Source organism: Sinocyclocheilus rhinocerous, unplaced genomic scaffold, assembly GCF_001515625.1.
Source record: "Sinocyclocheilus rhinocerous isolate Xijiao unplaced genomic scaffold, SAMN03320098_v1.1 scaffold1497, whole genome shotgun sequence".
Lineage (NCBI taxonomy): Eukaryota > Metazoa > Chordata > Actinopteri > Cypriniformes > Cyprinidae > Sinocyclocheilus > Sinocyclocheilus rhinocerous.
In genome coordinates this window covers 1-24595 of record NW_015645556.1, presented here as the reverse complement: position 1 = coordinate 24595, position 24595 = coordinate 1, and the positions used below count along the sequence as shown (strand labels likewise).

The window sequence follows — 24595 nt, the reverse complement described above, 5'->3', positions numbered from 1 at the left end:
AGGTTTTTTATTATCTTCCATTCATATTTCATACATCTTTATCCTTTCACATTTCAGAAAGCATTGAACTTTTCAGAAAGCAAATGCAAAAGGAGATAAATTCTGGCAAACAGAGATCACGCAAGAGAGGACATGATGGCTTCCCTGAGAAGAAACAAGTAAGAACTAAAGCAGAATTATTCCTGACCACCAACCAAACTCTTAACGTATCATATCATTATGGATTATTTCTGATTATTGTGTGTTTTGTTGGAATGTAGGGCAGTAAGTGTGCATCAGCGCCTCCAAACAACCTCTCCAAACTGCAACATGAATACGGAGTCAAAGCCTGGAAGAAGTGGGTACGCTGGAGGAACGCCCAACCCAACATAGAGACTCTCAAATTTGGCTGTAAGCCTCAGTTTGCTTTTTATCCAGCATTTCATCCCAAAAACAAGTTCTATGTTTTAAAATATTTTATTCAGAAGCAATACTGGGTCACATTATCTTGGGTAAAATGAATAATCAAATAAATCAACAATAAAAATGTGGATTAATTAGTCATTTTTACTTATCGTAGACAGATTTTGTGCCATTTAAGTATTAAACACTACTTCATCATCAATAGCATGCAGTATGACACTAAAGGAGGACTTGTTGAAGTGTTGCACAGCTGAACTAAGCTATGGCCTCTGCAAGTTCATTTCTGAGGTTCGTCGACCCAACGGAGAGAAATACAGCCCTGACAGCATCTTTTATCTCTGCTTGGGAATTCAGCAGGTAAATCGAAAAGAAACCACACAACCTGAACACATTCAGTCACGTTATATAGTTGATTTGTTTTATCTCATGTTGTTCATATTTGCAGTACCTGTTTGAGAACAATCGGATGGAGAACATCTTCGCAGACGTCTTCTACACCAAATTCTGCCATGAAATGAGCAACATACTCCGAGGGTGGAAACCAACTATTTTGCCCAGTGGTGAGCAATTAAAAACACAAATGTGTGACTAGCTTGTTTTGCTGCTGCTCCACAAATGTGTCTGTGTTTGCTCAGGTTACGTTCATTCTCGTGTGGAGGAGTATCATCTGTGGGACTGTAAGCAGCTGGGGGCGTTTTCACCTGGTGTGCTGCTCAACACGCTGCTCTATTTCTTCTCCAAGTACTTCAACTACAAGACAGCGGAGCAGCACCGTCGCCTCTCTTTTGGCCACATCAAACGCTACTCTCGAGGACAGGCCAACAACAAAGTGTCCTTCCTGCGGTTCTATCCCCCAAAAGAGGATGCAAGCACAGGTCAGTGGTCAGTTATACCTTTCATAGTGTGTTTTTTGTTAATTATTTTTCTACTTAGTCGTTTTGTCCAATTTAGACGGTGTCCCTCTAAAGAAGAAGAAGAAGGTAGATGAACGGCAAAGGGTGCTAAAAATACGGCAGAATTCAGACAATCCCCTCCGCTGTCCTGTCAGGCTGTACGAGTTCTATCTCTCAAAATGGTACGTCAGCATTTTGTTTAATAAAACGAATCATGGTGTATTTGGTTGTCATACTATGTTGTTTCTTCCAGTTCACCCGGCATAAGACATGACACAACCCAGTTTTACCTGAGACCCGAGCGCTCCTGTGTACCCAGCAGTCCCACATGGTTCTCAACCACCTCTCTGAGTGATGAGGCTCTGGACAGCATGCTTACACGTATCCTTACTGTCAGAGAGCTGCACCTGGAGAGAGACAAATCACCCAATGAGACTGACTCAGACAGTGACTCGGACTTCACACCGTTTTAGTACCACAGTAATGAAAAAACCTGAATGTGTCCTCTGGGATTTTGACTGTTGTTCTGAATGCTGGAAAGCAAGTGGTTTGTCATTTTTTCATTTTCAATCTTCTTTTAGTTACAAGGAAGTACAACATTACAGTGGGATTATTGTAAGTCGCCACCTTTGTTTTATATTTAAACACTAAAGACATTGACAGCATCATTCCAAAAAAAGATTTTGAAATTGTTGTTTTTCATTGCAAGCCATGTTGGTCCAAATAGATGGAATGTTCCTGAAATTGACTCTTGGTTTCTTTTTTATGGATAAAAAAGACTGTGAAACTGATTCTGCAAGTCTTTCATCTTTGACTGAAAAGAGATACAAACATCACCTTTTTACTTGCACAGAAACACTTGGTGCATAAACCTACACATTTTTTGTCATGAAACCCTGGTGGTGATTTTAGAAATAATTTACTTAAAAAGACTGAAAAGGTAGAAAAATAGCATTTTGTACTGTTTCTTGCTAATTAATTTTCTACATGGCAAGCAAAATAGATTTTATGCTGCAGCAAATATATTCACACTGAAAACAGTTGGTGTAGAATTTACTTTGAAACAGTTTTCACTCAGAAATTGCTGGTGCATTTTACAAATAATTAGAAAATTTGTTATAGATGCTACATCAGTTATTTTACCTTTTTACTTAGAAAAATGGTTTTGGAGCATTACACATCTTTTAAAGACTTTGACAGACATCAGATTGAAAAGTGGTTTGGTACATTTTAAATATAACAGCTTTTGCATGACTTAGACACAGGAACAGGATGCAGAGAGTGAAGTATACCCGGGCCTTAAGTAGATATACAGGACTAATGTTCCCTTGTCATAAGCCACATTTCTGTTTCCAAATAATTTGATGACACACATTACTTAACATGGCCACTATGTTTGTCTGGAGGATCTGCTCTCACATATTCTGAGGCCCAGTCCACACGGAGACGCGTTTAGCTGAATTCGCATACATTTTGTATCGTACAGGCATTTCTTCCACACGGATCCGGCGTTTTGGGAGAGTGAAACCGATATTTTTTTAAACCGGGTCCCAGAGTGGATTAATCTAGGGCTGGGAATCGATTCCAAAAAGAATCGATTCCGAGGCGTTGTGAATCGAGTCGACTCCTCAATCAGATCCTTTTTCAGTTCAACAAAGCTTATCTATGGGTGCCTCTCAAACGGAAGGCTGCACACATTTAAATTCACTGAAAGAAAACGAGTCGGTACTGAGATCATCTGAATTTGAGGATGCAAGCCTTCCGTTTGAGAAGCACCATTCACCTCCCTCATGCTCGCTAAAAGCCGTAATTACGAGAGTTGAGATAAAAGATTATTTTCATTTTTATATTTTTATTACCATTCGCCTCCCTCATGCTCGCTACAAGTTATTAGAAGTCTGATTAGTTCCCGGATTCGGATAGATAGTTTGTGAACCAGTAAAAAAAAAAATTATTTTACGGTGGAACTGGCTTGTCCACAATTTTGAGCGCTGCACGACAGAATAGATCATGACGTGATCGAGGGTCTTGATCTTATTACCATCTAAAATACTATTTTTTAAAACATTTCTATCAGCCAATGATAATTATAAAAGAAAATGTCAAGAGCATAGATCAGTGGCCGAGAGCGCATCTGATTGACAGATTTTTGCCAAATTTACAGATTGCCAAAAATTTCGGAATCGAACAGCCCTAGATAAATCTGAAAACGCCGCCCTTGCGTTTTCGTGTGGACAGCGAATCCGTATATTTTCTGAAACGATGACGTCATCAGCCCACGTCTCACCCCTAGTCAGACACCGCTGCGTCACGTAACGGCAACAAAAACATGAACAAACACTGAACGATTGTCTTTTTATTAACTAATATTAACACAGATTAATAAATGTATTGTTCCATGTTCGTTTGTATACCGCGCGCAAGGTTTATGCCCGTAGTCTTCTTCGTTTTTAGTGTATCTCTGTGGCAGAATTACAGCGCCACATACTGGTCTGGCATGTACAGTGTTGCCAGACGTACGATAATTATCGTATTTGACCTCTGTACGATGTACGATCAATAATGAAAAAAATCCCATAATGTACGATAATTTCATAATTTTATGACAATTCAAATGATGGTAGTTGTAGTCATAGGGCTTCTATATTCATACACGAAATCGGCTCATTGCAGACACTCTAAATGCGCTCGTGCACACCTCAGAGTGTGTTAAGAATGCAGGAGGGTGCCCTGCTTTAAAGCCAACGAGCACTACTAATAACTAAACAGTAGCTGATTCAGAAGCGCCTGATTGTCATAGCAAAGTCCGCATTACCTCCTCTCCTAGGTTCACGAAACGGTCGTCCATAAAATGCATTGCTGTTCTGTTGTAAGTAATCTTAAAGATTCCTAAATGCATCTACTTTCGGAAGGCTAAATAAAGTGCTTTTGCTTTCGCCTAGAAACACACAGCGTCTCCTTGACATGGCTGCTTCAACACTAACTGCGGTTACTGACACCATGCCTTCTTTCTTTGCGTGCACATTTGCGGCGGGATTATGCAAATATTTCCACATAGTGGGGTAGATATGTGGGGGCGTGTTAGAATGAGCCGTTTTAGGGGGGCGTGGCAGAGTCTTAACTTTGATAAAGAATATCTCTTTGGTTTTGAGACTTTAGTCTTTGCAACTTCAGGGATCTTATCTATGCACAATCAGCTTGTAACACTCCAAAGAGAAAGGAAAACTTGAAATCGCATCATATGACCCCTTTAACAGCTAAAGTCTGTCTACACTGGACTCGACAAAGTGAGTGTTAAAAATCATTTTAATACGTCATAAATAGAACGAGGCATCAGTTTACTGTCGGGGGTGTGTCGTGTCGTGTCGCATTCAGTGCAAACAGTCACTGATTATAATGGTTTCTATAGTATTTTGTCACTGCTGGCGTCCAACGTAAACACGATACACCTAGTTATCTATTGTGGTAATTCGCAGGTCGTGTCAAAAAGTTGTTGGTTTAGATAAATAGCTGTATTCTGTACGTTTGACTCGTGTACGATAATTTTCTTCCAAATACGATAATTTTGAGCTTCTGGTACGATACTTGGCATTTCCAATCTGGCAACACTGGGCATGTATAGAAATATCACCGTGATGTCTCGTTCCCGCTCTCAGGGAACCGAGGTTACGATAGTAACCGGAGCGTTTTGTGTCGGTTTCGTGTAGACGCAGATATTTCTTGAGGGAAAAAAAAGACCGGATAGGGAAAGCTCTGGCTTCGTGTGGACGTAGCCTGAGTGCATTGTTGCAGATTGCATCAAACCAGCGATTAAGTTCCTGGATGTAGTTTTTATATATGTGAGCACAGTTCTCTCCACTGGAGTACTCTCCTTCATGTCCTGTCCAGTTATCTGGTTCCTTTGCAGTCCAGTAACTGAAAGAAATGATTCGATTGTGAGAATTTTCTCAACAAAGGGTCAAATATTTACGGTTTAAGTTTTAAAGAAGCATAAATGAAACATTTTGAGTGCTAAGAGTGTAAATACCATATATCTTCATTAAGTTTGGTGTTGTCTACCCATAGCCATCGATTCTTCTCATCTATCAGACCGATCCAGAACAAATTTATATATTTGGTTTTTAAAATGCCCATCAGGAACTCCTTTTTTTTTTTATACACAAAGTGTTGGCTTGTTATTTACACTGCTTAATTTTAATATTCATTTCAAACAACCCCCCCCTCCTTTTTTTGTAAATAAATGGACAAACCTGTTCGTCTCTGCTGTTTATGATCACCAGATGACCGCCATCTGAGATACAGGCATCTCGACTATCAGTTCAGTTCATTTGTGGAGAAAAGGTAACATTTTCCCGCATGATACTCCCAGTCTTTTGGACACGCTATATGTTTTTATTGCATTTGAAAGTGATCAATTTGTTGCATCTTTCATGGTGACAAAAGTTGTGTAATATTCACTTACCACTGTCCTTCAGAGTCTTGGACAGATTTTGTGCCCAGTGATGCATGTCTTGAAGCGCCACTGAAAATGCTGTTTGAAATCGACAAAACTTTGTACTGTATGTATATTCATAATGCGGGATTTTATCTATTGTTTTAAACTCGGTTTAATTTAAGAGTCCACCTGTTAAGTTTTCGTTCAGCATATTTTGGAGCTGGTGAAGATCTTCAAGCTTTTTCTCTGTATATACATCTAAAGTAGGTTGTGGTTAGATGTAGTCTGCATTTAAATTGCTTATTGAAATATATGACTCATAATACTAGTCACTGAACTCAGACCCAAGATTAATTTGTGCCAGCCATAAGATATATATAGATCTTTGGATAGGATAAAGAGCAAGTGTTAAGGGCACATACGTACACTGGAAGCTGAGTGCGATCAGCACACCCGTGAGGAGAATACAGAACAACATCAGTACCAGTCGAACACAGTCACAGCACGGTTTGCTCTTTTGCGGAGCTCGAGAAGAATCACTTACAAGAATTTATAGAAGAGAGTGTTTTACTGTGCTAAATCACAACTTATTTAATCATATATACTGATAAAATAGTTTGAACAAGCACAATGAGCAAAGTTACTAGCTACTAATTACATCTTCAACAGTTTAAGCAGATTACTGTAGGCTACTAATTACTTTTTTTCTTTAAAAAGTCTTTCATTGCTTATTATTACTAATTACTTTCAAAATCCCATATCAACCTCGACTAATTGAACAGTACAAGGATAGACATGAGACTGCTTTTTTTAATTCTTTCAAACAAATAATATAGAATTGCATAAATTATTCTTAAACTGAGTATGTAAAGAGAGAAGATTACCTTAAAACATACATGTTAACATTGGATGTTACATTTTGATGTTAAATCAACTATTGTTTTATACAGAATTGTTCCGTAGTCTATACAGTATTTAATGCAATTACATCAGAAGTAACTAATTACAAAAAAATAAGAGCAATCCATTACTTTACTTTTTCAAGGGAAGGGTAATTACATTACAGTAATTGTTTAGTAATGCTTTGCACCCAGCGCTGCGTGTGGGCGGTACCCTTTTATTAATATGCTAACATTACCATGATTTCATAAGAACATCACAACATCCTGCCATGAATTTTTTTCCACATTAGGAAGGTCACTGAGAGTTTGCAAGATAGTCTTCACATTAAATAGAAAACAGAAAAAGATCTTCCAGCCCTTGCAACCACCCAGATGCCCCCCCCATGCACTTTTGGTAAATTTTGGCTATTAAAACAAACAACATGACTGTTGGACCCAACTTCCCCATTTGTCATCTGCTGTAACCTCAATCTTATCCAAAAGATCATGCTCATTCACATGCTAACACACCACTGTGAAATTCTTACATGTCTTTTGAATATATAACAGCTTGTCACTGGGGAAGGTACCCTCTTTGTACTATCTAAATGGAGCATATTATGTAGTACCTTAGAGTAGTAATGTGTATCCATAAGGTACCCTTAAATTTACTTAATTGTTTTTCGGAGAATATGCCATATTTCACTTTAATTGATCTTGAACATAATCATTTAACATGTTAACATGATACTGCTTTTACCTAAACCATACAACATAAATAGAACCTCTAAACTCAAAGTTTTACTGCAAACATTTGCCTGTTGATCATAGACTGTACTCATACTCACTCTTCACTTGAACAGGTACATTTACAAAAAGGCAGTTATGTGAGAATATAAGAGTAGAAAAAAATCTCTCAATGAAAACTCACCTAAATGACACTCATTTGGATCATCCTTGTCAACTTTGTTAGAGTATACAACATCTTTAGACATTTTTCTCTTTGATTCAGTAGGGATGCTTCTCAATGCTTGTATCAGCAAATTATGAGAAGTTAATGAAAATAAGAACTTGAGTCTAGAATCTGATGTCATTATGAAATATTAAAATATGATTATATGTGAAGTGGGCTATATTAAAGACTACATTGGTATACATGCATGTTTTGAACTGCAGGACCTCTCTGAGTTGGTCTATTTATTGCCAAGGGAATTATCTTATGTTTAGGTTTAAAATAAGTCAAGTTAAACAGTCCTGTGATCTTTGACAAATTCATTAATAACAGCATAAATGCAATATTGCAGAACACTCAGTGTATATTCATAGGCTAGATATTATATATATTAAATTAACCTTTTGTTTTTGTTAAGTTGGGAGTCACATTTGTGTGTAGATTAATTGTTTTTCCACCATTCATTTCCTATGGCGGTCGTTTCTGACAGGCAACAAGTGTGACTTGATTAGCCTTTTCGAACACGAAACACGATATGTGTGCGTTTACATCACTGATCTATATTCTCTATTATAGATCAGTGGTTTACATAGCATGTGTGACAAAAGTCGAAGTTTCGTACCATTTCGGTGAAGTACAACATTTAAATTGATTCGAAACACACAATTAGACTTAATAAAGAACACCCAAGTGACAGATAAGTACATTTAATAAAAGTTTGAATGACATTTTAGTGATCTTTATTAAATGTTCAATAAAATGACATTAAATTGGTGCATACCCTGCTTAATTATGAATTAATATGTCAAATTAACTGCAATTGCAAATCACCACAATAACAATTAAAATGGTCGTTTAAAAAAACGAGACTTGTATTTTGAAAACCTATGAATTGTTTTCTTTGGTCGCTTACTTCACCACACAAATGGACCGTTCGGTCGCTAATCCTTCTGAATGGGACACACAAAAAGTGTATAAACACCATGAGCAACAAAATGTTGCCCAAACACGCCCAAGATACAGAGAGGGAAGACGCCTCAAAGCTGTCAAGGTGGGCTTATTTTATAAACGGTTTTAGTTTGTGAGCACCGTATTTAAGCATGTCGTACTAATCAGTATGCACAAAGATGTTGTATACTAAGTCACCTCTCTAGGTTTTGAGCCACAGCCAAAGTAAATAATATTTTTGACTGAATCACTGATTTCAGGTATATACCATCAACTTGGAGTCTCGGTTCCTGATAGTTCAAGGAGTGCCCGCTATTGGAGTGATGACAGAGCTGGTGCAGCTCTTTGCTCTCTATGGAGTGATCGAGGAGTACAGGGCGCTGGATGAATACCCAGCAGAGCAGTTCACCGAAGTCTACTTATTTCAATTCCAGAAGCTGGCGAGTGCAAGGTAAACATGTTTAAAGTGAGCTTGTGCCACACTTAATTTTGTAATGTTTTTGAAAGTAGTCTCTTATGCTCACCTAGGCAAGGCTACATTTATTTCATAAGAAAAAAGACACTAAAACAGTAATAATGTGACATATTATTACAATTTAAAATAAAACTATTTTCTGTTTTAATATATTTTAACATGTAACTTATTCCTGTGATAGCTAAGCTGAATTTTCAGCAGTCATTACTCCAGTCATCAGTGTCACATGATTCTTCAGAAATCATTTAAATATGCTGATTAGCTGCTCAAGTAATATTTCTTATTATGATCAGTGTTGTAAATACTTGTTTTGCTTAATTTTTTGTGTGGAAACTGGCACATAATGAATGCAAAGTAGAAATGTAATTTTTTTTTTGTAATATTGTAAATATATTTACTTTCACTTTTCAGTAGTTTAATATGTCCTTTCTAAATAAGTATCAAGCGTGTTTTAAAATAAATATATAAACAGTTTAATTTGCATTTACACGTTTAGCAGATGCTTTTATGCAAAGCGACTTCTAAAAGCAATTTGTCAAGGAGCCAACAATATTCATAATGTACAATGTAAGGCTTATTTGACAAGCTAATTTAACCATTTTACAAGTTTTTTTTTTTTTTGCTCAAGGTCATGACACTGCAAGATGATTATTATAAAGAGAATTTAATGCTGATGTTTATTTAATCTAAATATGATAACCTAAAATTTAAAATTCCGTAAAAATGGGATGATTAATTTTTTTAATGCCTATAATAAAACTTTTAAAAAGTTGGTGTCAGATTTTTGTATATATAAATAAAATCGTTCATGAGAGACTCAAAAGACACTTTTTTTCATGGAGTGACATGCGTTACAATGTGGAATTGTGCAGGGTAGCTAAACGGCACACTGATGAAAAGAGCTTCTTTGGGGGTCAGTTACATGTCTGCTATGCCCCCCGAGTATGAAACTGTGGAAGAGACGAGGCAAAAGTTACAGGACAGGAGAAGATATGTTAACAGAGCAAGCCAAAATACAGGTATTTTAAATTATATGAATTGTCTCCTAATAAGTTACATCTGTAGAAAATCTACATTTTTTTTTTTTTTTAGCAAAACATCACAATCAGAAACTAGAAGAAAGCAGAGAGTAATCGAGCAGAGACACACGAGCAGCTGAAACTGAGACTCTGATTGGTCCAAAATTACCAGAGCTGCCCAAGGTGGATATGGAGGATCAGTCGTTAAATGTAACCGCCAGTTTGATCCGTCAAACAATGAGTAAGGTTAGTTTGTCCGTTTCATTCCTGTTGTAAATATTATGTAACTTACATAAGTACATTGTGTACCAGAGTTATTATAGTATATATACAGTATCTCACAGAAGTGAGTACACCCCTCACATTTTTGTAAATATTTTATTATATCTTTTCATGTGACAACACTGAAGAAATGACACTTTGCTACAATGTAAAGTAGTGAGTGTACAGCTTGTATAACAGTGTAAATTTGCTGTCCCCTCAAAATAACTCAACACACAGCCATTAATGTCTAAACCGCTGGCCACAAAAGTGAGTACACTCCTAAGTGAAAATGTCCAAATTGGGCCCAAAGTGTCAATATTTTGTGTGGCCACCATTATTTTCCAGCACTGCCTTAACCCTCTTGGGCATGGAGTTCACCAGAGCTTCACAGGTTGCCACTGGAGTCCTCTTCCACTCCTCCATGACGACATCACGGAGCTGGTGGATGTTAGAGACCCACAGAAGCTCAATAGGGTTTAGGTCTGGAGACATGCTTGGCCAATCCATCACCTTTACAACTGAAATAAACTTTTTTTCACCTAGTTGCCAAGGCAACATTTAGTTTAATTTAATGTACTAAAATAACTAAAATTGAAAAATAAAACATTTAAATAGGCTATATATATATATATATATATATATATAATTATGGTATATTGTGATATGTTGTTGAAATGTTGTTTCTTTTCTTCTTAGGTTGCATCTGTTCCACAGGTCAAACCTGTACAAGTGAAGACCCCTACTGCAAAGCCACGCAGAAGAATTTAGTAAGACAATCATGGTCTCACATTGAACAATATTTTAGATATTTATTTCAGTTTCACCCACAAATATTGTTTAACTATCTTTTTTTCCATAAAAAAAATTAAGTGATTCTTTTCAATGTCCATGTAGCTCCTGGAATGCATGTTGCTCAAATGCCAGTGTGCTCTGCCAAACAAATTAAAGAACAATTTGAGAGCTTGTCCTTTAAAATTACAATAAATTGTTATATAGTTGCTTGTGATTTCTACCTTTGCATCTGGGAGGCAGTTGCCAAAAGCTTCTAGTAAAAGGTTTTCATCTTTGACTGTCTTCTCAAAATCAGAATAAGAAACTTTCCCATCATGGTCATAATCCTGAAAAAAAAAATACTTATGTATTTTATACTTAATGGTAAAATATTACATGTAAGCTTTATGACAAATAGCAGTACCATTTTCTTCAAGGCTATCTCCACAATGTCCTTAATGCCCTCATCGGGATCCTCTTCAGTGGGTTGTCTGATGAGGCTATCTTTCAGCATTTGTAACATCTCCTCCCGTGAGATGTATCCGTCGCCATGCAGGTTGTATACATCAAAACAGACTATATATATATATATATATATATATTAGTATATAAATATTATGTACATAATATTCATGATCACCACATTCAATTGACACAGAGAACTCACATTTTATTTTTTCATCCAGTGTGCCTCGCAAAAAGACAGACAAACCTTCCACCCATTCTTTGACGCTTATGTAGGTGTCATTGTCCTTGTCAAAGGCACGAAAAACTGTCAATACAAAAATTAAGTAGTTAATATTCTCCTGAGACTCATAAGAAGAATAATCAGTTTATTTGAATATTATTTGATAAATTAGAAACCTACTGCAAATATTAGTCATTTACTATATCATATTTATTACTCTGCAAACTTAATGTAAATCTACATATCATGTAAATATTTTTATATGTGTATGTATTTGAATTTAACACACTTCTCTATATACTGTACTGTCCATTCAAGTATGCAATTTCGATTATTTTAGTGGTTGTCTCTACAGGTCAATACTCAGACCAGACTACTAGGTTTATAATCGTTCTCATCCAAATCAGAAACTTACCGTTGTCCATCATCATATCGTCGGTCATGCCGAATGTGTTGTGCAGTATATTTCTAAACCTGACCCGGTCCAGTCCATGAGCCGCTCTTCTCTCTGCCTGCTCTCCCAGCAGACCGTTGAACAGCCTTATTAGACACTCCGTCTCTGTTTTATTAACTACAGCATGACCACAGTATTGACAAATGACTGAACAGTCACTAAACAAGGCATTTTCTTCTGATTTTTAATGCAGGACACAGTCGGGTAATGAACTAATATCTGCTAGCAAACGTTTTATGAGAATAATATTAACTGACATTTTAGAAGGAAAAAACACATTAGTAGAGATACCTACAATGTTTGACCTGCTTGCATAAAGTTTCGGCGAGGTTTTGGATTAATTTCCTGTTCATTGCCGACATTCTCTGCATGTTTTTACTCACACAAGTCTTTCGTTAGATGTTGCTATAGAAACGCGTAATGGAGGCGGACCAATGTTGTGACGAGGCCAGAAGGCACGCGATGACACGTGGCTAAACCACTGATCTCAGTGGGCTAAACACATGGAAGCTGATTTACATCGTATCCTCTAAAACCGTAAGCTAACAGTAAATTGAATTTTCTACCTATTAGATTGTGTTTAATTAAAGGTGCCATAGAATGCATTGATACAATATTTTAAATTGTTCTCTGATATCTACATAGAAGGTATGTGGCTTGGGTAAGGGCAAAAAATCTCCAGAAACGGTTTTACATGTCCATTTACAACTCTAGGATTTGTCCCTAGAATGCAATGGCCTGTTTTTACCTTATTTGGAAGGGTCATGACTCATGAATAATAATGTTGCGCTCTGCTCTGATTGGCTGTTTCACAGTGCAGCTCATTTCAGTGGCTCACACAGCAGGAAGGAAACACAGGGAAAATATATATATTTCAATACTGTCTCTCGCAGTTAAATCGTTGGGTAATTATACTGTATATAAAATGCGGGCATCAGCAACATAGGCCTAAGTGGAAACCGCACTATTTGTAAAGCATTGAATGTTAGTTATGTCCAGAGCACCTTAATGCAACTGCATGAGTTTAGTTTACTCTATTCAGTCTAGCAGTTTAGTTTAAAGGGGTCCTATTATGCTTTTTCACTTTTTCAACTTTAGTTAGTCTGTAATGTTGCTGTTTGAGCATAAAAAAGATCTGCAAAGTTACAAAGCTCAAAGTCCACTTCAAAAGGAGATATTTTATTTAACAGAAATCACTTTTAAAAAACTACAACGAACGACTCGTTTGGACTACAATGCATATTTTCCGAGATTTGTGATATCACAAATATGACGAATGGGATGAGACCTGGTTGAGCTGCACTAGAGAAGGCAGGGAGTGTTATCACTATGTCGGAGACACGCTAGGCTAGCTTTCCCAAGGCAGACGAACTTAGAGTGATTTGATTTTGACGCAATATTTACACTGACGCTCGCAGGCGGCTATGGTAAGGGGCATGACATTTCCCGACCAGGCGCCGAGTGCTGCCAATCACAACACACACTGGCCCAGCTAACCAATTGATGCAGCTGTGCAGGTTCGGCTGGCGTCTGGCATAGAACATGGGCGGGAATATGCAAATGTTGGGGGCTTAATTATTAGTGATCCCGACTGTAACGTCACAGTCGGTGTTATGTTCTGATTCGCATGGTAAAATGGAAACAATGGTGTTTGAGGCGCACGGTATGTCATTTCCATGTACAGAATGGTTATTATTCAACTATGCCAAGGTAAATACAGTTTTCCATTCTATGGCACCTTTAACGTCTACACCTACCCCAACCCTAAACCTACCCCTTACAATAATGCAAAAATAGTCATTATTGTTGTACAGTGTGAGAAAAAATACGCTATATTGATGTGCGCATGCCCAGTAGTTTTTGCTGTATGCCATCTAGCCTTAACCCTACACAAGGCGTTTCCCATCGGCACCTTGATGTCAATTTGACGTCAAATATTAGTCATTGATGACGATGCTGTAACATCACTTTAAATTCAGTTTGGATTGCAATGTCTTCTAGTGGTAATTGGGTGAAAATAGGAAGTTAATCCCACACTGAAATTGGTTTTGTACAGTATATGTAAGTCAATATGTTTGACATTGAATTTACAGCAAATCAACGTCATGTCAAGTTTTTGACATCAGTTTGATTTGCATATTTGATGGGTTGTGCTTGGACTCCCATGATCGCCGCTTGCGGGCGGCTATATTTAATGTATGTGATAATAGTAAAGGATCCTGCAGGTGTTCTACAGACTGTAGCTCCAACCAGCTCCAAAACACTCGCCTGGAAGTTTCTAGTAGCCTAATCCTGAAGAAGACGCTGATGTTGAACTAGAGGACAGTGGCCTGCAGATATAAATAATACATAAAGACATTAGAAGGAGATGAACAAAGAAAAGTAGTTAAATAACTACAATTTATCGCAAACTAATGCATTTGATCTATTTGCAAATATTTTTATTTTAATAGGCTAAATGACCGTCCTAACCACAAGTGTTAATTAAACAGTTGTCAAAGCCACATGTTTTTACCCTGTTCTATTTTACGTCTGAGGATGATGAATTTACCGCATAGGCAGACCACCCTAGAAATTTGACTTTTTAAACTTTTTTCATCCTAACAACACACAGCGGAATTTAATGGAATGCAGCAGAGCAGAATCAAAAATATTAAATACTAGAGGGACAACTTCAGCATATCTGATTATTGTGAGGGCAGGGAGGGTGGATTAGTGTAATGTGGGACACTGACTAATGTGGGACATCTGAGCTTCACTGCATTTATATCTTCTTTTACAACATTATAGTTAACATGATTGGTGCTGAATTCAAGCAGGTGTGTCAAGTTGTTGAAATTATTTGACTTTCTGGAAATTATGCCATAAATGTGGCTGTGAAAATCATCAAACAGGAAGTACCTATTGTGAAGTCGACTCAGTGGTCAGTGGCATAGATTTAGACTAAATTAATGTTAAGGATATAAATCTGTTATAAATAAAACAATGTTCTAAATAAAAAAAAATCTAATATATTTGTACATCAAATGTTGCAATAATATTGTTAAAATGTGTTAAGCATATTTTCTATTTGAAGCTATCTTTGTCATGCCACTTTAGAAAAGGTTGTTTCAAGAGTGGGACAGCATGTTTTGACTAATGAGGGACAGTCAAATATACTATGTTATTATTCAATTGATAAAATTACATTAAGAAAGTTAAATGCCATCAGGGCCATAGCTAGAGGGGAGAAAGGTGGTGGCGATTATCGGGGACCCTGGTTTTTGGGGGGCCCATGATGATTTCAACCCAGGTGGACCTGAACGCCAAACATGTATTTTTGTTACATTTTTGGCCTTATAATGCAGCAGTATTATTTGTTTTAAGATCCACTAGGTGGTGACCAGTGAGAGTGTTTTGTGTTGAGCGAGTCACTGAATCACCAAAAATAGATGTTTTGTCCAGTGTTGGGAGTAACGCATTACAAAAGTAATAATATTACAGTAGTATATTACTTTTTGCTGTAACGCAGTAATATAACGCATTACTAATAGAATTTGGGTAATATTATTACTCGTTACAATCCCAGACCTGCAGAACTTCTGATGATTCGGCTGTGCAGGTTCGGCTGGCGGCTGGCATAGAACATGGGCGGGTATATGCAAATGTTGGGGGCGTAACTATTAGTGATCCCGACTGTAACGTCACAGTCGGTGTTATGTTCTGATTCGCATGGTAAAATGGAAACAATGGTGTTTGAGGCGCACGGTATGTCATTTCCATGTACAGAATGGTTATTATTCAACTATGCCAAGGTAAATACAGTTTTCCATTCTATGGCACCTTTAACGTCTACACCTACACCTACTCCAACCCTAAACCTACCCCTTACAATAATGCAAAAATAGTCATTATTGTTGTACAGTGTGAGAAAAAATACGCTATATTGATGTGCGCATGCCCAGTAGTTTTTGCTGTATGCCATCTAGCCTTAACCCTACACAAGGCGTTTCCCATCGGCACCTTGATGTCAATTTGACGTCAAATATTAGTCATTGATGACGATGCTGTAACATCACTTTAAATTCAGTTTGGATTGCAATGTCTTCTAGTGGTAATTGGGTGAAAATAGGAAGTTAATCCCACACTGAAATTGGTTTTGTACAGTATATGTAAGTCAATATGTTTGACATTGAATTTACAGCAAATCAACGTCATGTCAAGTTTTTGACATCAGTTTGATTTGCATATTTGATGGGTTGTGCTTGGACTCCCATGATCGCCGCTTGCGGGCGGCTATATTTAATGTATGTGATAATAGTAAAGGATCCTGCAGGTGTTCTACAGACTGTAGCTCCAACCAGCTCCAAAACACTCGCCTGGAAGTTTCTAGTAGCCTAATCCTGAAGAAGACGCTGATGTTGAACTAGAGGACAGTGGCCTGCAGATATAAATAATACATAAAGACATTAGAAGGAGATGAACAAAGAAAAGTAGTTAAATAACTACAATTTATCGCAAACTAATGCATTTGATCTATTTGCAAATATTTTTATTTTAATAGGCTAAATGACCGTCCTAACCACAAGTGTTAATTAAACAGTTGTCAAAGCCACATGTTTTTACCCTGTTCTATTTTACGTCTGAGGATGATGAATTTACCGCATAGGCAGACCACCCTAGAAATTTGACTTTTTAAACTTTTTTCATCCTAACAACACACAGCGGAATTTAATGGAATGCAGCAGAGCAGAATCAAAAATATTAAATACTAGAGGGACAACTTCAGCATATCTGATTATTGTGAGGGCAGGGAGGGTGGATTAGTGTAATGTGGGACACTGACTAATGTGGGACATCTGAGCTTCACTGCATTTATATCTTCTTTTACAACATTATAGTTAACATGATTGGTGCTGAATTCAAGCAGGTGTGTCAAGTTGTTGAAATTATTTGACTTTCTGGAAATTATGCCATAAATGTGGCTGTGAAAATCATCAAACAGGAAGTACCTATTGTGAAGTCGACTCAGTGGTCAGTGGCATAGATTTAGACTAAATTAATGTTAAGGATATAAATCTGTTATAAATAAAACAATGTTCTAAATAAAAAAAAATCTAATATATTTGTACATCAAATGTTGCAATAATATTGTTAAAATGTGTTAAGCATATTTTCTATTTGAAGCTATCTTTGTCATGCCACTTTAGAAAAGGTTGTTTCAAGAGTGGGACAGCATGTTTTGACTAATGAGGGACAGTCAAATATACTATGTTATTATTCAATTGATAAAATTACATTAAGAAAGTTAAATGCCATCAGGGCCATAGCTAGAGGGGAGAAAGGTGGTGGCGATTATCGGGGACCCTGGTTTTTGGGGGGCCCATGATGATTTCAACCCAGGTGGACCTGAACGCCAAACATGTATTTTTGTTACATTTTTGGCCTTATAATGCAGCAGTATTATTTGTTTTAAGATCCACTAGGTGGTGACCAGTGAGAGTGTTTTGTGTTGAGCGAGTCACTGAATCACCAAAAATAGATGTTTTGTCCAGTGTTGGGAGTAACGCATTACAAAAGTAATAATATTGGGGAGGAGGTGGGGGCTGTGCCGGGGCTAAGCAAGTTTCTTATGGGCCCCGTCAAGCCCCGCCCTAGCGCCACCACTGATTAGCCTAATTCGTTTTGGCTTGTTTAGCAACTTATATTTTTCATTTTTGTTTTCTTCTGAAACCGTTCAAATTTGCCTATAGGCTAGGTATTGTGTTTATTATTTGTACATTATAACATTTCGCTTTATTTACCGGTGTTATTTATGAATGTAATAATGCGATTTGTGCTTACTATATTTTTTTAACCTAAACTACAACGTAACATTAATGTAGACCTACATACCGGTTTACAAATATGATTTCAAATATTTTATGCTATATAGATCTACCACATTACCCTCCACTGGATGTGAGCAGCAATAAACTACATTTTGGCTTTTTATAATACTTTTGTGGATATTTTGGTGAAAGTAACTCAAAAGTAACTCAAAAGTAGTGTAACGCATTACAATTTAGACACAGTAATATTGTAATGTAACTAATTACTTTCAAAAGACAGTAACTAGTAATATATAATGTATTACATTTTGGAAGTAACTTACCCAACACTGGTTTTGTCACATGAGCTTATTCCACTACTATGGCGTTAATATATTTGTATGTATTATGCATACAGAAAATATGCATATTATGCATATATACATACTACAGCAACACTAAGTATTACAGCAGCATGGTAGTCTAATTTATTACAAACGTTGCTGAAAAGATTTCAGTATGTCAAAAACATAAGCTGTTGCAAGTACATTGAAGTGAATGGACAATTTGTCCCCTTAAAACAGTGGTCTTCACTATTTTTTTCATGGGAGCCGCACTTGTCGGATCGCGCCACTCGCGTCCGGTGTAGACATGGTGTGAGTTTTTTTTTAATGGGTTATGTTATAGCCCTGCTTGTTTTTAATGTTTTTATGAAATATCTGTATTGACTGCATGATCATATCATCTATTATTTACTGCCATGCGAGCCACAAAGTAAAGCTTGGCGAGCCGCATAATGAGTAACACTGCCTTAAAAGATTCATACATAAACACTGATTGATTCATGATCAATTATAAAAAGTATAAACAAATTAAAAAACACTCTCAAAAACAAACTTAATTATTAAAGGACAATGACATTTGACTGCAGTTCTTTAAAATTTTATTTTGCATTGATTCAGCTTGAATGTATATTATTCCTTTCCCTCAACAGTATTTGATATCTGAAAGCTGTCACGCTTGGTTAGAATAAACACACATGATGATTCAGGCAGCTTTTAATAATCCAAACAGGCTAAATCCAACACAGCTGACACTAATGAGTGTCCATAACAACAAACTAACTAAGGGAAAATGGTGCTGACTGAAAACAAAAGTCCATGTGGAGTGAAAGTGTGACAAAAGCCTCTTGCACTTTGACAGTCTTTGATAAGAGCTGCAACCAAGTCACAGGGTTTGTTTACTTACACCACCATCTCTATAAAAGAAAGAAATACAAATAATAACATGAGCAAACACAAAACTTTACATTGCATGAGTTTTTATTATATTTATGGGTTAAATTAAAACCTATGTTCGTCTAAATTTATATAAGTGTCATGATTATGATAGCAGCATAAAGTTTGTTTTACCGCTGCAGCACCCCCACTGGCCTGCTGCAGTCTTGCAACAGAACTGCTCAGTTGGGCAGTAGAGATTTCCATCACAATGAACTGTCTCTGTCTGGCTCTGCCATTTAAGAGCCTGGTCAAAGGGCACAGACTGCAACAAAGATAAACAAATATGCAGCTTAAATAAATATGTTTGAATAATAATAAGTCATTGTCCTATTGTTTCATTTTACAAACAATGACGATACAGACGATATTGAAGTGACTGTTTATTGTAATTGAGAACGTGCTACAGAATGTGTTTTGAACCCTGAAAACGTCTTCAACTGCTTCAAAAGTCACATGCCTTTTTATTGTATACTGTTTATTAGTTGCAGCTTGAAAATATTTTACTGCGGAAATTGTGATTAAAAGTAATTTGATTGTCATGCATGTAGGTCATTGTAACCACTGTTTTCGTGATAGGTTGCATTACTAGTTGCATATTTTGAGTTACTGGTTGCATAGTTCGCATTATTTAGCGTCATATACAGAGTGCTGACTCACCTGAGGTTTCTGGATAGCTTTGGTGGCCGGCTTGGGAGAAGATGGCAGTCTCAACCACCCCCTCAAACAATGGGTCGATGTCGAATCGCAGTGATAACCATGACGACAGCAATGAATTCCATCTCTGCAGCACTGACCCTGAAAGAGTGGGAAGAATGAGCAAAGGTTAAACATGAAACATAACTTAATAGAGTATAAAAAAAGTTATACATTTTACTGATTCACTGACCATTGAGAATGGGCAGCAGTACCACACACCATACGGACTCAGACAGCACGTTGTTCCGTCAGGACATGCAGTAGTAGCATCACAGTGGACCACAGAAGCAGACTCCGCTGGCTCTGAGAGATCCATCATTGGCTCATCTGCAGCTACAAGAGCTGCCATGAGTAACATCAACACTGGAACCATCTGAAAACATTCAAGGAATTTTTTTATAACTTATATTATTATAGCTTTTTTTCTTTCTTTCTTTTTTCCTGACGGTGAGAATCAGAACATTTACCTTGCTGTCTGGGTCTCCTCTGGTGTGGATTGTTTTGCTGCTGGCTGTGCTGTCCTGTGATGTTCTGACTGTACCTCTTATATATGTACACATGGCTCCTCCTACTGTAAATACAGGAAATCTGTTCAGTCAAATTTTAACCAGGACATTTAGATACCACTTTATGAGTTTCTGAACATACATAAGTTTTTTTGTATGATCGTAATGTAATAGGATATGAGAGTAAGGCAGAACCTTACAGAGGTAGTGAGAGGATCACTTCCTCACATCCAAACGCATATATTTAAAAATGTATTTGTTATTAGTAATTAACATTAATCAATCAGTTAAAAAATATATTATTACAATGAAATAACTTTTGAATATATTTTTTTATGTAATTTATTCCTGTGCTTATTCCTGAATTTTCAGCAGCCATTATTTCAGTCTTCAGTGTCACATGATTGTTCAGAAATCATTCTAATCATTTTACCAATCAATTTAATGTGTCCTTGCTGAAAGAAGTATTAAATTCTTTAAAAAGAAAAGCCAAACTTTTGCATTACTTGTTGCATAAAGTTTACATTACTTTGGAGCCACTGACAGATCTGAGTTTTCTGTATATTTATTTTACAAACATAAATATCTATATCTACAGTGCCCTCCAAAAGTAATGGAACAGTGAAGGCAAAATTGCTCTTTTTGCTGTGGAGTCAAGACAACAGTAAATATGATTTTTAAAAATGTCATGTTTTATTATTGGCTGTTTCAGCTCATACATGTTTTACCAAGAAGAAAGGCACTTTTAGAGTTTCATTCCTCTATCTCATATAAGTATTGGGACAATTTAACTTAAAGCAAATGTAAAAGTTTGAAAGCTAGTATTTATCTGCAAATCCCTTGCATGCAATCACAGCAGTGACTCTACGACCCATAGATATCACCAAGTTCTTGGTCTCATCCTTAGAAAAGCATTTAATTCTGCCATTTTTAACTGTTGCTTGTTTTGCCTATAGTCTCTTCTTCAGCTGGTGAAATGCATGTTAATTTGGATTTATTGTTTCTTTTTACAAAGAAGAGAAATTGAAATGACTTTACTGTAATCGAGAACATGCCATGGAGTGTGTTTTGAACCGTAATTTTTTTTTCTGTTTAAAATAATTGTTTCAAAATTGTTTCAAAAGTCATATGCCTTTTTATTGTACACTGTTTATTTGCAGCTTGAAAATATTCAATCATGTTTTATTACTGCCGGAAAATGAGATTAAATCATATAGTTGTGTGTAAGTTAAAATGCAATCAGATTAAAATCATACGAGTATGTACAAGTATGTACACTACAAGTATGCATGTCATTATAACATAGGGTGCGTTACTGGTTGCATTGTTTCCATTACCTTGGCATCATATAGTATTTGATCCTGCGATATGTTTGCATGTGTGTCATAAGATTCCAGGTCTGATTAAAATGTCCTAGCAAGTAAAGTTTGAACAAATATTTATTTTGCATTTATGCTAAGCGAGTTGAGAAGATTGCATTAAAATGATTTCTAAAATAAAAATTTCCCAGCTCTGACACAGCATTTGCAAACCAGATATTTTTAAACTGAGGTTCCCATTCACTTATTATGTAACGTTTGGAAAATAAACATATATTTCAAAACCACACCAACTGCCTACACTTTCACTTCACTTTTTTAATGCAGATTGTAGTTGTTGTTTTTTTCTTTGACTTCTATACAGGGACATATGACATATGACACATACAGGGCATATTTAACCTTTAGATTCCATGGTTACTGTCTTGAGGTTGTCAGTCTGTTACGCAACCTCATGTACATCAAGTGCAAAATTTATTTCTAATTTTTTTCTGCCATATTTTTAAACTTTGTCTATTATTAATCCAAACACAGCTTGAATGAAGTTTCAATCACAGCGCCTCACCACTGCATACAGCAAACAGGTTAACTTTTGTTTACCTTTAACACTTTAACACTCAAGATTATTTGGTCCTGCAAACTAATATATATATATATATTATATATATATATGTGTGTGTGTGTGTGTGTATTATGGACCATATGATCTCATATGACCACATTATCTCTTCTCAAGACATTTGCACCGAAGTCTATCTTGTTTTACATGTTTTTCTTGTTATGTGTTATGGAAGGCAGGAAGGTGTAAATTATCATCTCTCAAATTACACTACCATTCAAAAGTCTGGGGTCGGTAAGACCCCCCCATGTTTCCAATGTATCTTATGCCTATAGCAATGCTGAATTTATTTGATTGTACAGTAAAAACAGTAATATTATGAAATATTATTACAATTTATAATTACAGTTGTCTATTTTAATAAATTTTAAAATGTATTTTAAAAAATGATTTGCTGAAAAATGCTGAAACATTAATATCAATGTTCTTATCAAACTTCTTATTATATTCTTAATATCAATGTTGAAAACAGTTGTGCTGCTTAATATTTCGGTAGAACCTGTGATTTATTTGATAAATGAAAAGAAAAGCATTTATTTGAAACAGAAATCTTTGTAACATTTTATAATATTATATCAACAAAATATCAGCATAACATCTTCTCTGTCACTTTATATCAATTTAATTGTCCTTGCTGAATAAAAGTATTATTTTGTATAATTTATCATTTCTTTCTTTCTTTCTTTCTTTCTTTCTTTCTTTCTTTCTTTCTTTCTTTCTTCTTCATCATCATCATTCATCTTCTTCTTCCTGACCCCAAACTTTTGAATGGTGGAGTATATAATTAAATGTCTCTCAGGGAAAATATTTATGAATAATGATATTGAAATAGTGAATGATTAATAATATTTGTGAATGTACTTGTACGACTCAACAGTGCTTATGAAACATAACATTTTATAAGGATCTGGTTGTGAAACCTCATTATCTTTCTGACTCCATCCATTCAATAAATTGATCAGTTCAACATTTGTACTTCTTTTATTTTCCCCATAAATAGGAACATAAAGAGGATTTGCCATTAAAGCTCTTGATAGAGATATTATGCAAAATGTATAACTTCCTTATAGAATTGCAACACTATAGCCTAACTGCCAGCCACTTCACACTTCACTTTTTAATACAAACTTTGAATTTAGTGGTCATTTAGCACCAGTTGGTTCCCACATTATTTAGCTGCTTTGTTTGTTAGGTTTGTTTGCAGTTTCTTTTCTATCATATTATTATATATTTGTATTAGTGATTACATACCGGTCAAAAGTTTGAATTCTAATGTTTTAGAAAGAAGTCTCTAATGCTCACCAAGCCTGCATTTACTTGATAAAAAAATACAGTAATATTACAATTTAAAATGACTTTTGTTTATATGAAAACATTTTAAAATGCAATTTATTCCTGTGATGGCAAAGCTGAATTTTCAGCATCATTAGGCTACTCCAGTCTTCAGTGTCAAATGATCCTTCAGAAATCATCCTATTATGCTGATTTGGTGTGATCAAGTGTTTTTATCACAATATTTATTATCAGTGTTAAAGACAGTTTTTCCTGCGTTATATATATATATATATATATATATATATATACTTTTTTTTTTTTGAAACCGTGAAACCATTCAAAAAATTCACTCAAAACCTTCATACCATAGGATATTGAAATTTGCAATAATTGTTTAAATTATTATTTTTTAATTAACGTAGAAAAAAAAAACACGATTCCTAAGTAGAGCTGATGACATGTTCAATAATTTAAAAATACTGTAATTATATTTTATGTATACCTTTATATTTTTACAGTCCATTTTTGCTGATATAGCAGAGTTATTTCCGTTTCAAAATAGTCTATTAATTAATAATAATTTATGCATTTAGCAGACGCTTTTATCCAAAGCGACTTACAGTGCATTCAGGCTATACATTTTTTACCCGTATGTGTGTTCCCTGGGAATCGAACCCACTCTACCACTGAGCCACAGGAACATTATTATACTTAATCACTACTTACTTATAACTTATTATACTTTTATTCTGAAAATAGACACAAAAGCAACACAAAGAAGAGAGAAAACCCGGATGGTCCCTAAGTTGAGCATGAAAAAGAAGCTAACAGATACTGAAGTATTGCGTCTTTTAAGGTGGAACGGATAGTGTCAATAAGAAGCTGCAAATAAGAAGCTGGATTCAGCCTTGTTTCAGAGTTGAGGGAGG

The 24595-nt window shown here is 35.9% G+C and overlaps 3 protein-coding genes and 1 pseudogene across 5 annotated transcripts in view; 2 read left to right on the top strand and 2 right to left on the bottom strand.

Annotated features, from left to right (window-relative positions):
• The window catches only part of LOC107706592 (zinc finger MYM-type protein 4-like), a 42871-nt gene extending 40715 nt beyond the window's left edge, over positions 1–2156 (top strand). For all 3 annotated transcript variants that reach the window (XM_016510346.1, XM_016510345.1, XM_016510344.1), the window contains exons 23-29: positions 58–158; positions 261–390; positions 608–759; positions 848–962; positions 1038–1277; positions 1354–1477; positions 1549–2156. In XM_016510346.1, the coding sequence (XP_016365832.1) occupies positions 58–158; positions 261–390; positions 608–759; positions 848–962; positions 1038–1277; positions 1354–1477; positions 1549–1768 (1082 nt within the window). In that variant the 3' untranslated portion in view covers positions 1769–2156. The remainder of the gene's footprint in view (positions 1–57; positions 159–260; positions 391–607; positions 760–847; positions 963–1037; positions 1278–1353; positions 1478–1548) is intronic.
• A 6329-nt stretch (positions 2157–8485) lies between these two features.
• Positions 8486–11249, top strand: LOC107706589 (RNA-binding protein 48-like; annotated as a pseudogene).
• LOC107706588 (EF-hand calcium-binding domain-containing protein 1) lies at positions 11139–12582 on the bottom strand. Its single transcript, XM_016510342.1, has 6 exons — positions 12478–12582; positions 12144–12299; positions 11708–11812; positions 11465–11616; positions 11283–11387; positions 11139–11199 (listed from the first exon to the last, which is right to left on the bottom strand). Exons 1-6 carry the CDS (start codon positions 12551–12553, stop codon positions 11149–11151), a joined length of 645 nt encoding a protein of 214 aa, XP_016365828.1. The 5' UTR covers positions 12554–12582; the 3' UTR covers positions 11139–11148.
• Positions 12583–18853: 6271 nt separating this feature from the next.
• LOC107706587 (granulins-like) lies at positions 18854–20493 on the bottom strand. Its single transcript, XM_016510341.1, has 5 exons — positions 20415–20493; positions 20138–20320; positions 19909–20046; positions 19384–19513; positions 18854–19229 (listed from the first exon to the last, which is right to left on the bottom strand). Exons 2-5 carry the CDS (start codon positions 20318–20320, stop codon positions 19216–19218), a joined length of 465 nt encoding a protein of 154 aa, XP_016365827.1. The 5' UTR covers positions 20415–20493; the 3' UTR covers positions 18854–19215.
• Between the last annotated feature and the right edge of the window lie 4102 nt (positions 20494–24595).

Bases quoted from the DNA above. Each gene is read 5' to 3' on its own strand.
- LOC107706587 (XM_016510341.1), bottom strand. From the start codon at position 20,320: ATGGTTCCAGTGTTGATGTTACTCATGGCAGCTCTTGTAGCTGCAGAT. The intron at 20,047-20,137 runs GTCAGTGAATCA...CCACTCTTTCAG, and splicing joins ACTGCTGCCCATTCTCAATG to GGTCAGTGCTGCAGAGATGG. The intron at 19,514-19,908 runs GTGAGTCAGCAC...TCTTTGTTGCAG, and splicing joins AAGCTATCCAGAAACCTCAG to TCTGTGCCCTTTGACCAGGC.
- LOC107706588 (XM_016510342.1), bottom strand. From the start codon at position 12,553: ATGCAGAGAATGTCGGCAATGAACAGGAAATTAATCCAAAACCTCGCC. The intron at 11,388-11,464 runs GTACTGCTATTT...TTTTTTTTTCAG, and splicing joins AGATAGCCTTGAAGAAAATG to GATTATGACCATGATGGGAA. The intron at 11,200-11,282 runs GTAGAAATCACA...TTTGTTTGGCAG, and splicing joins ACTGCCTCCCAGATGCAAAG to AGCACACTGGCATTTGAGCA.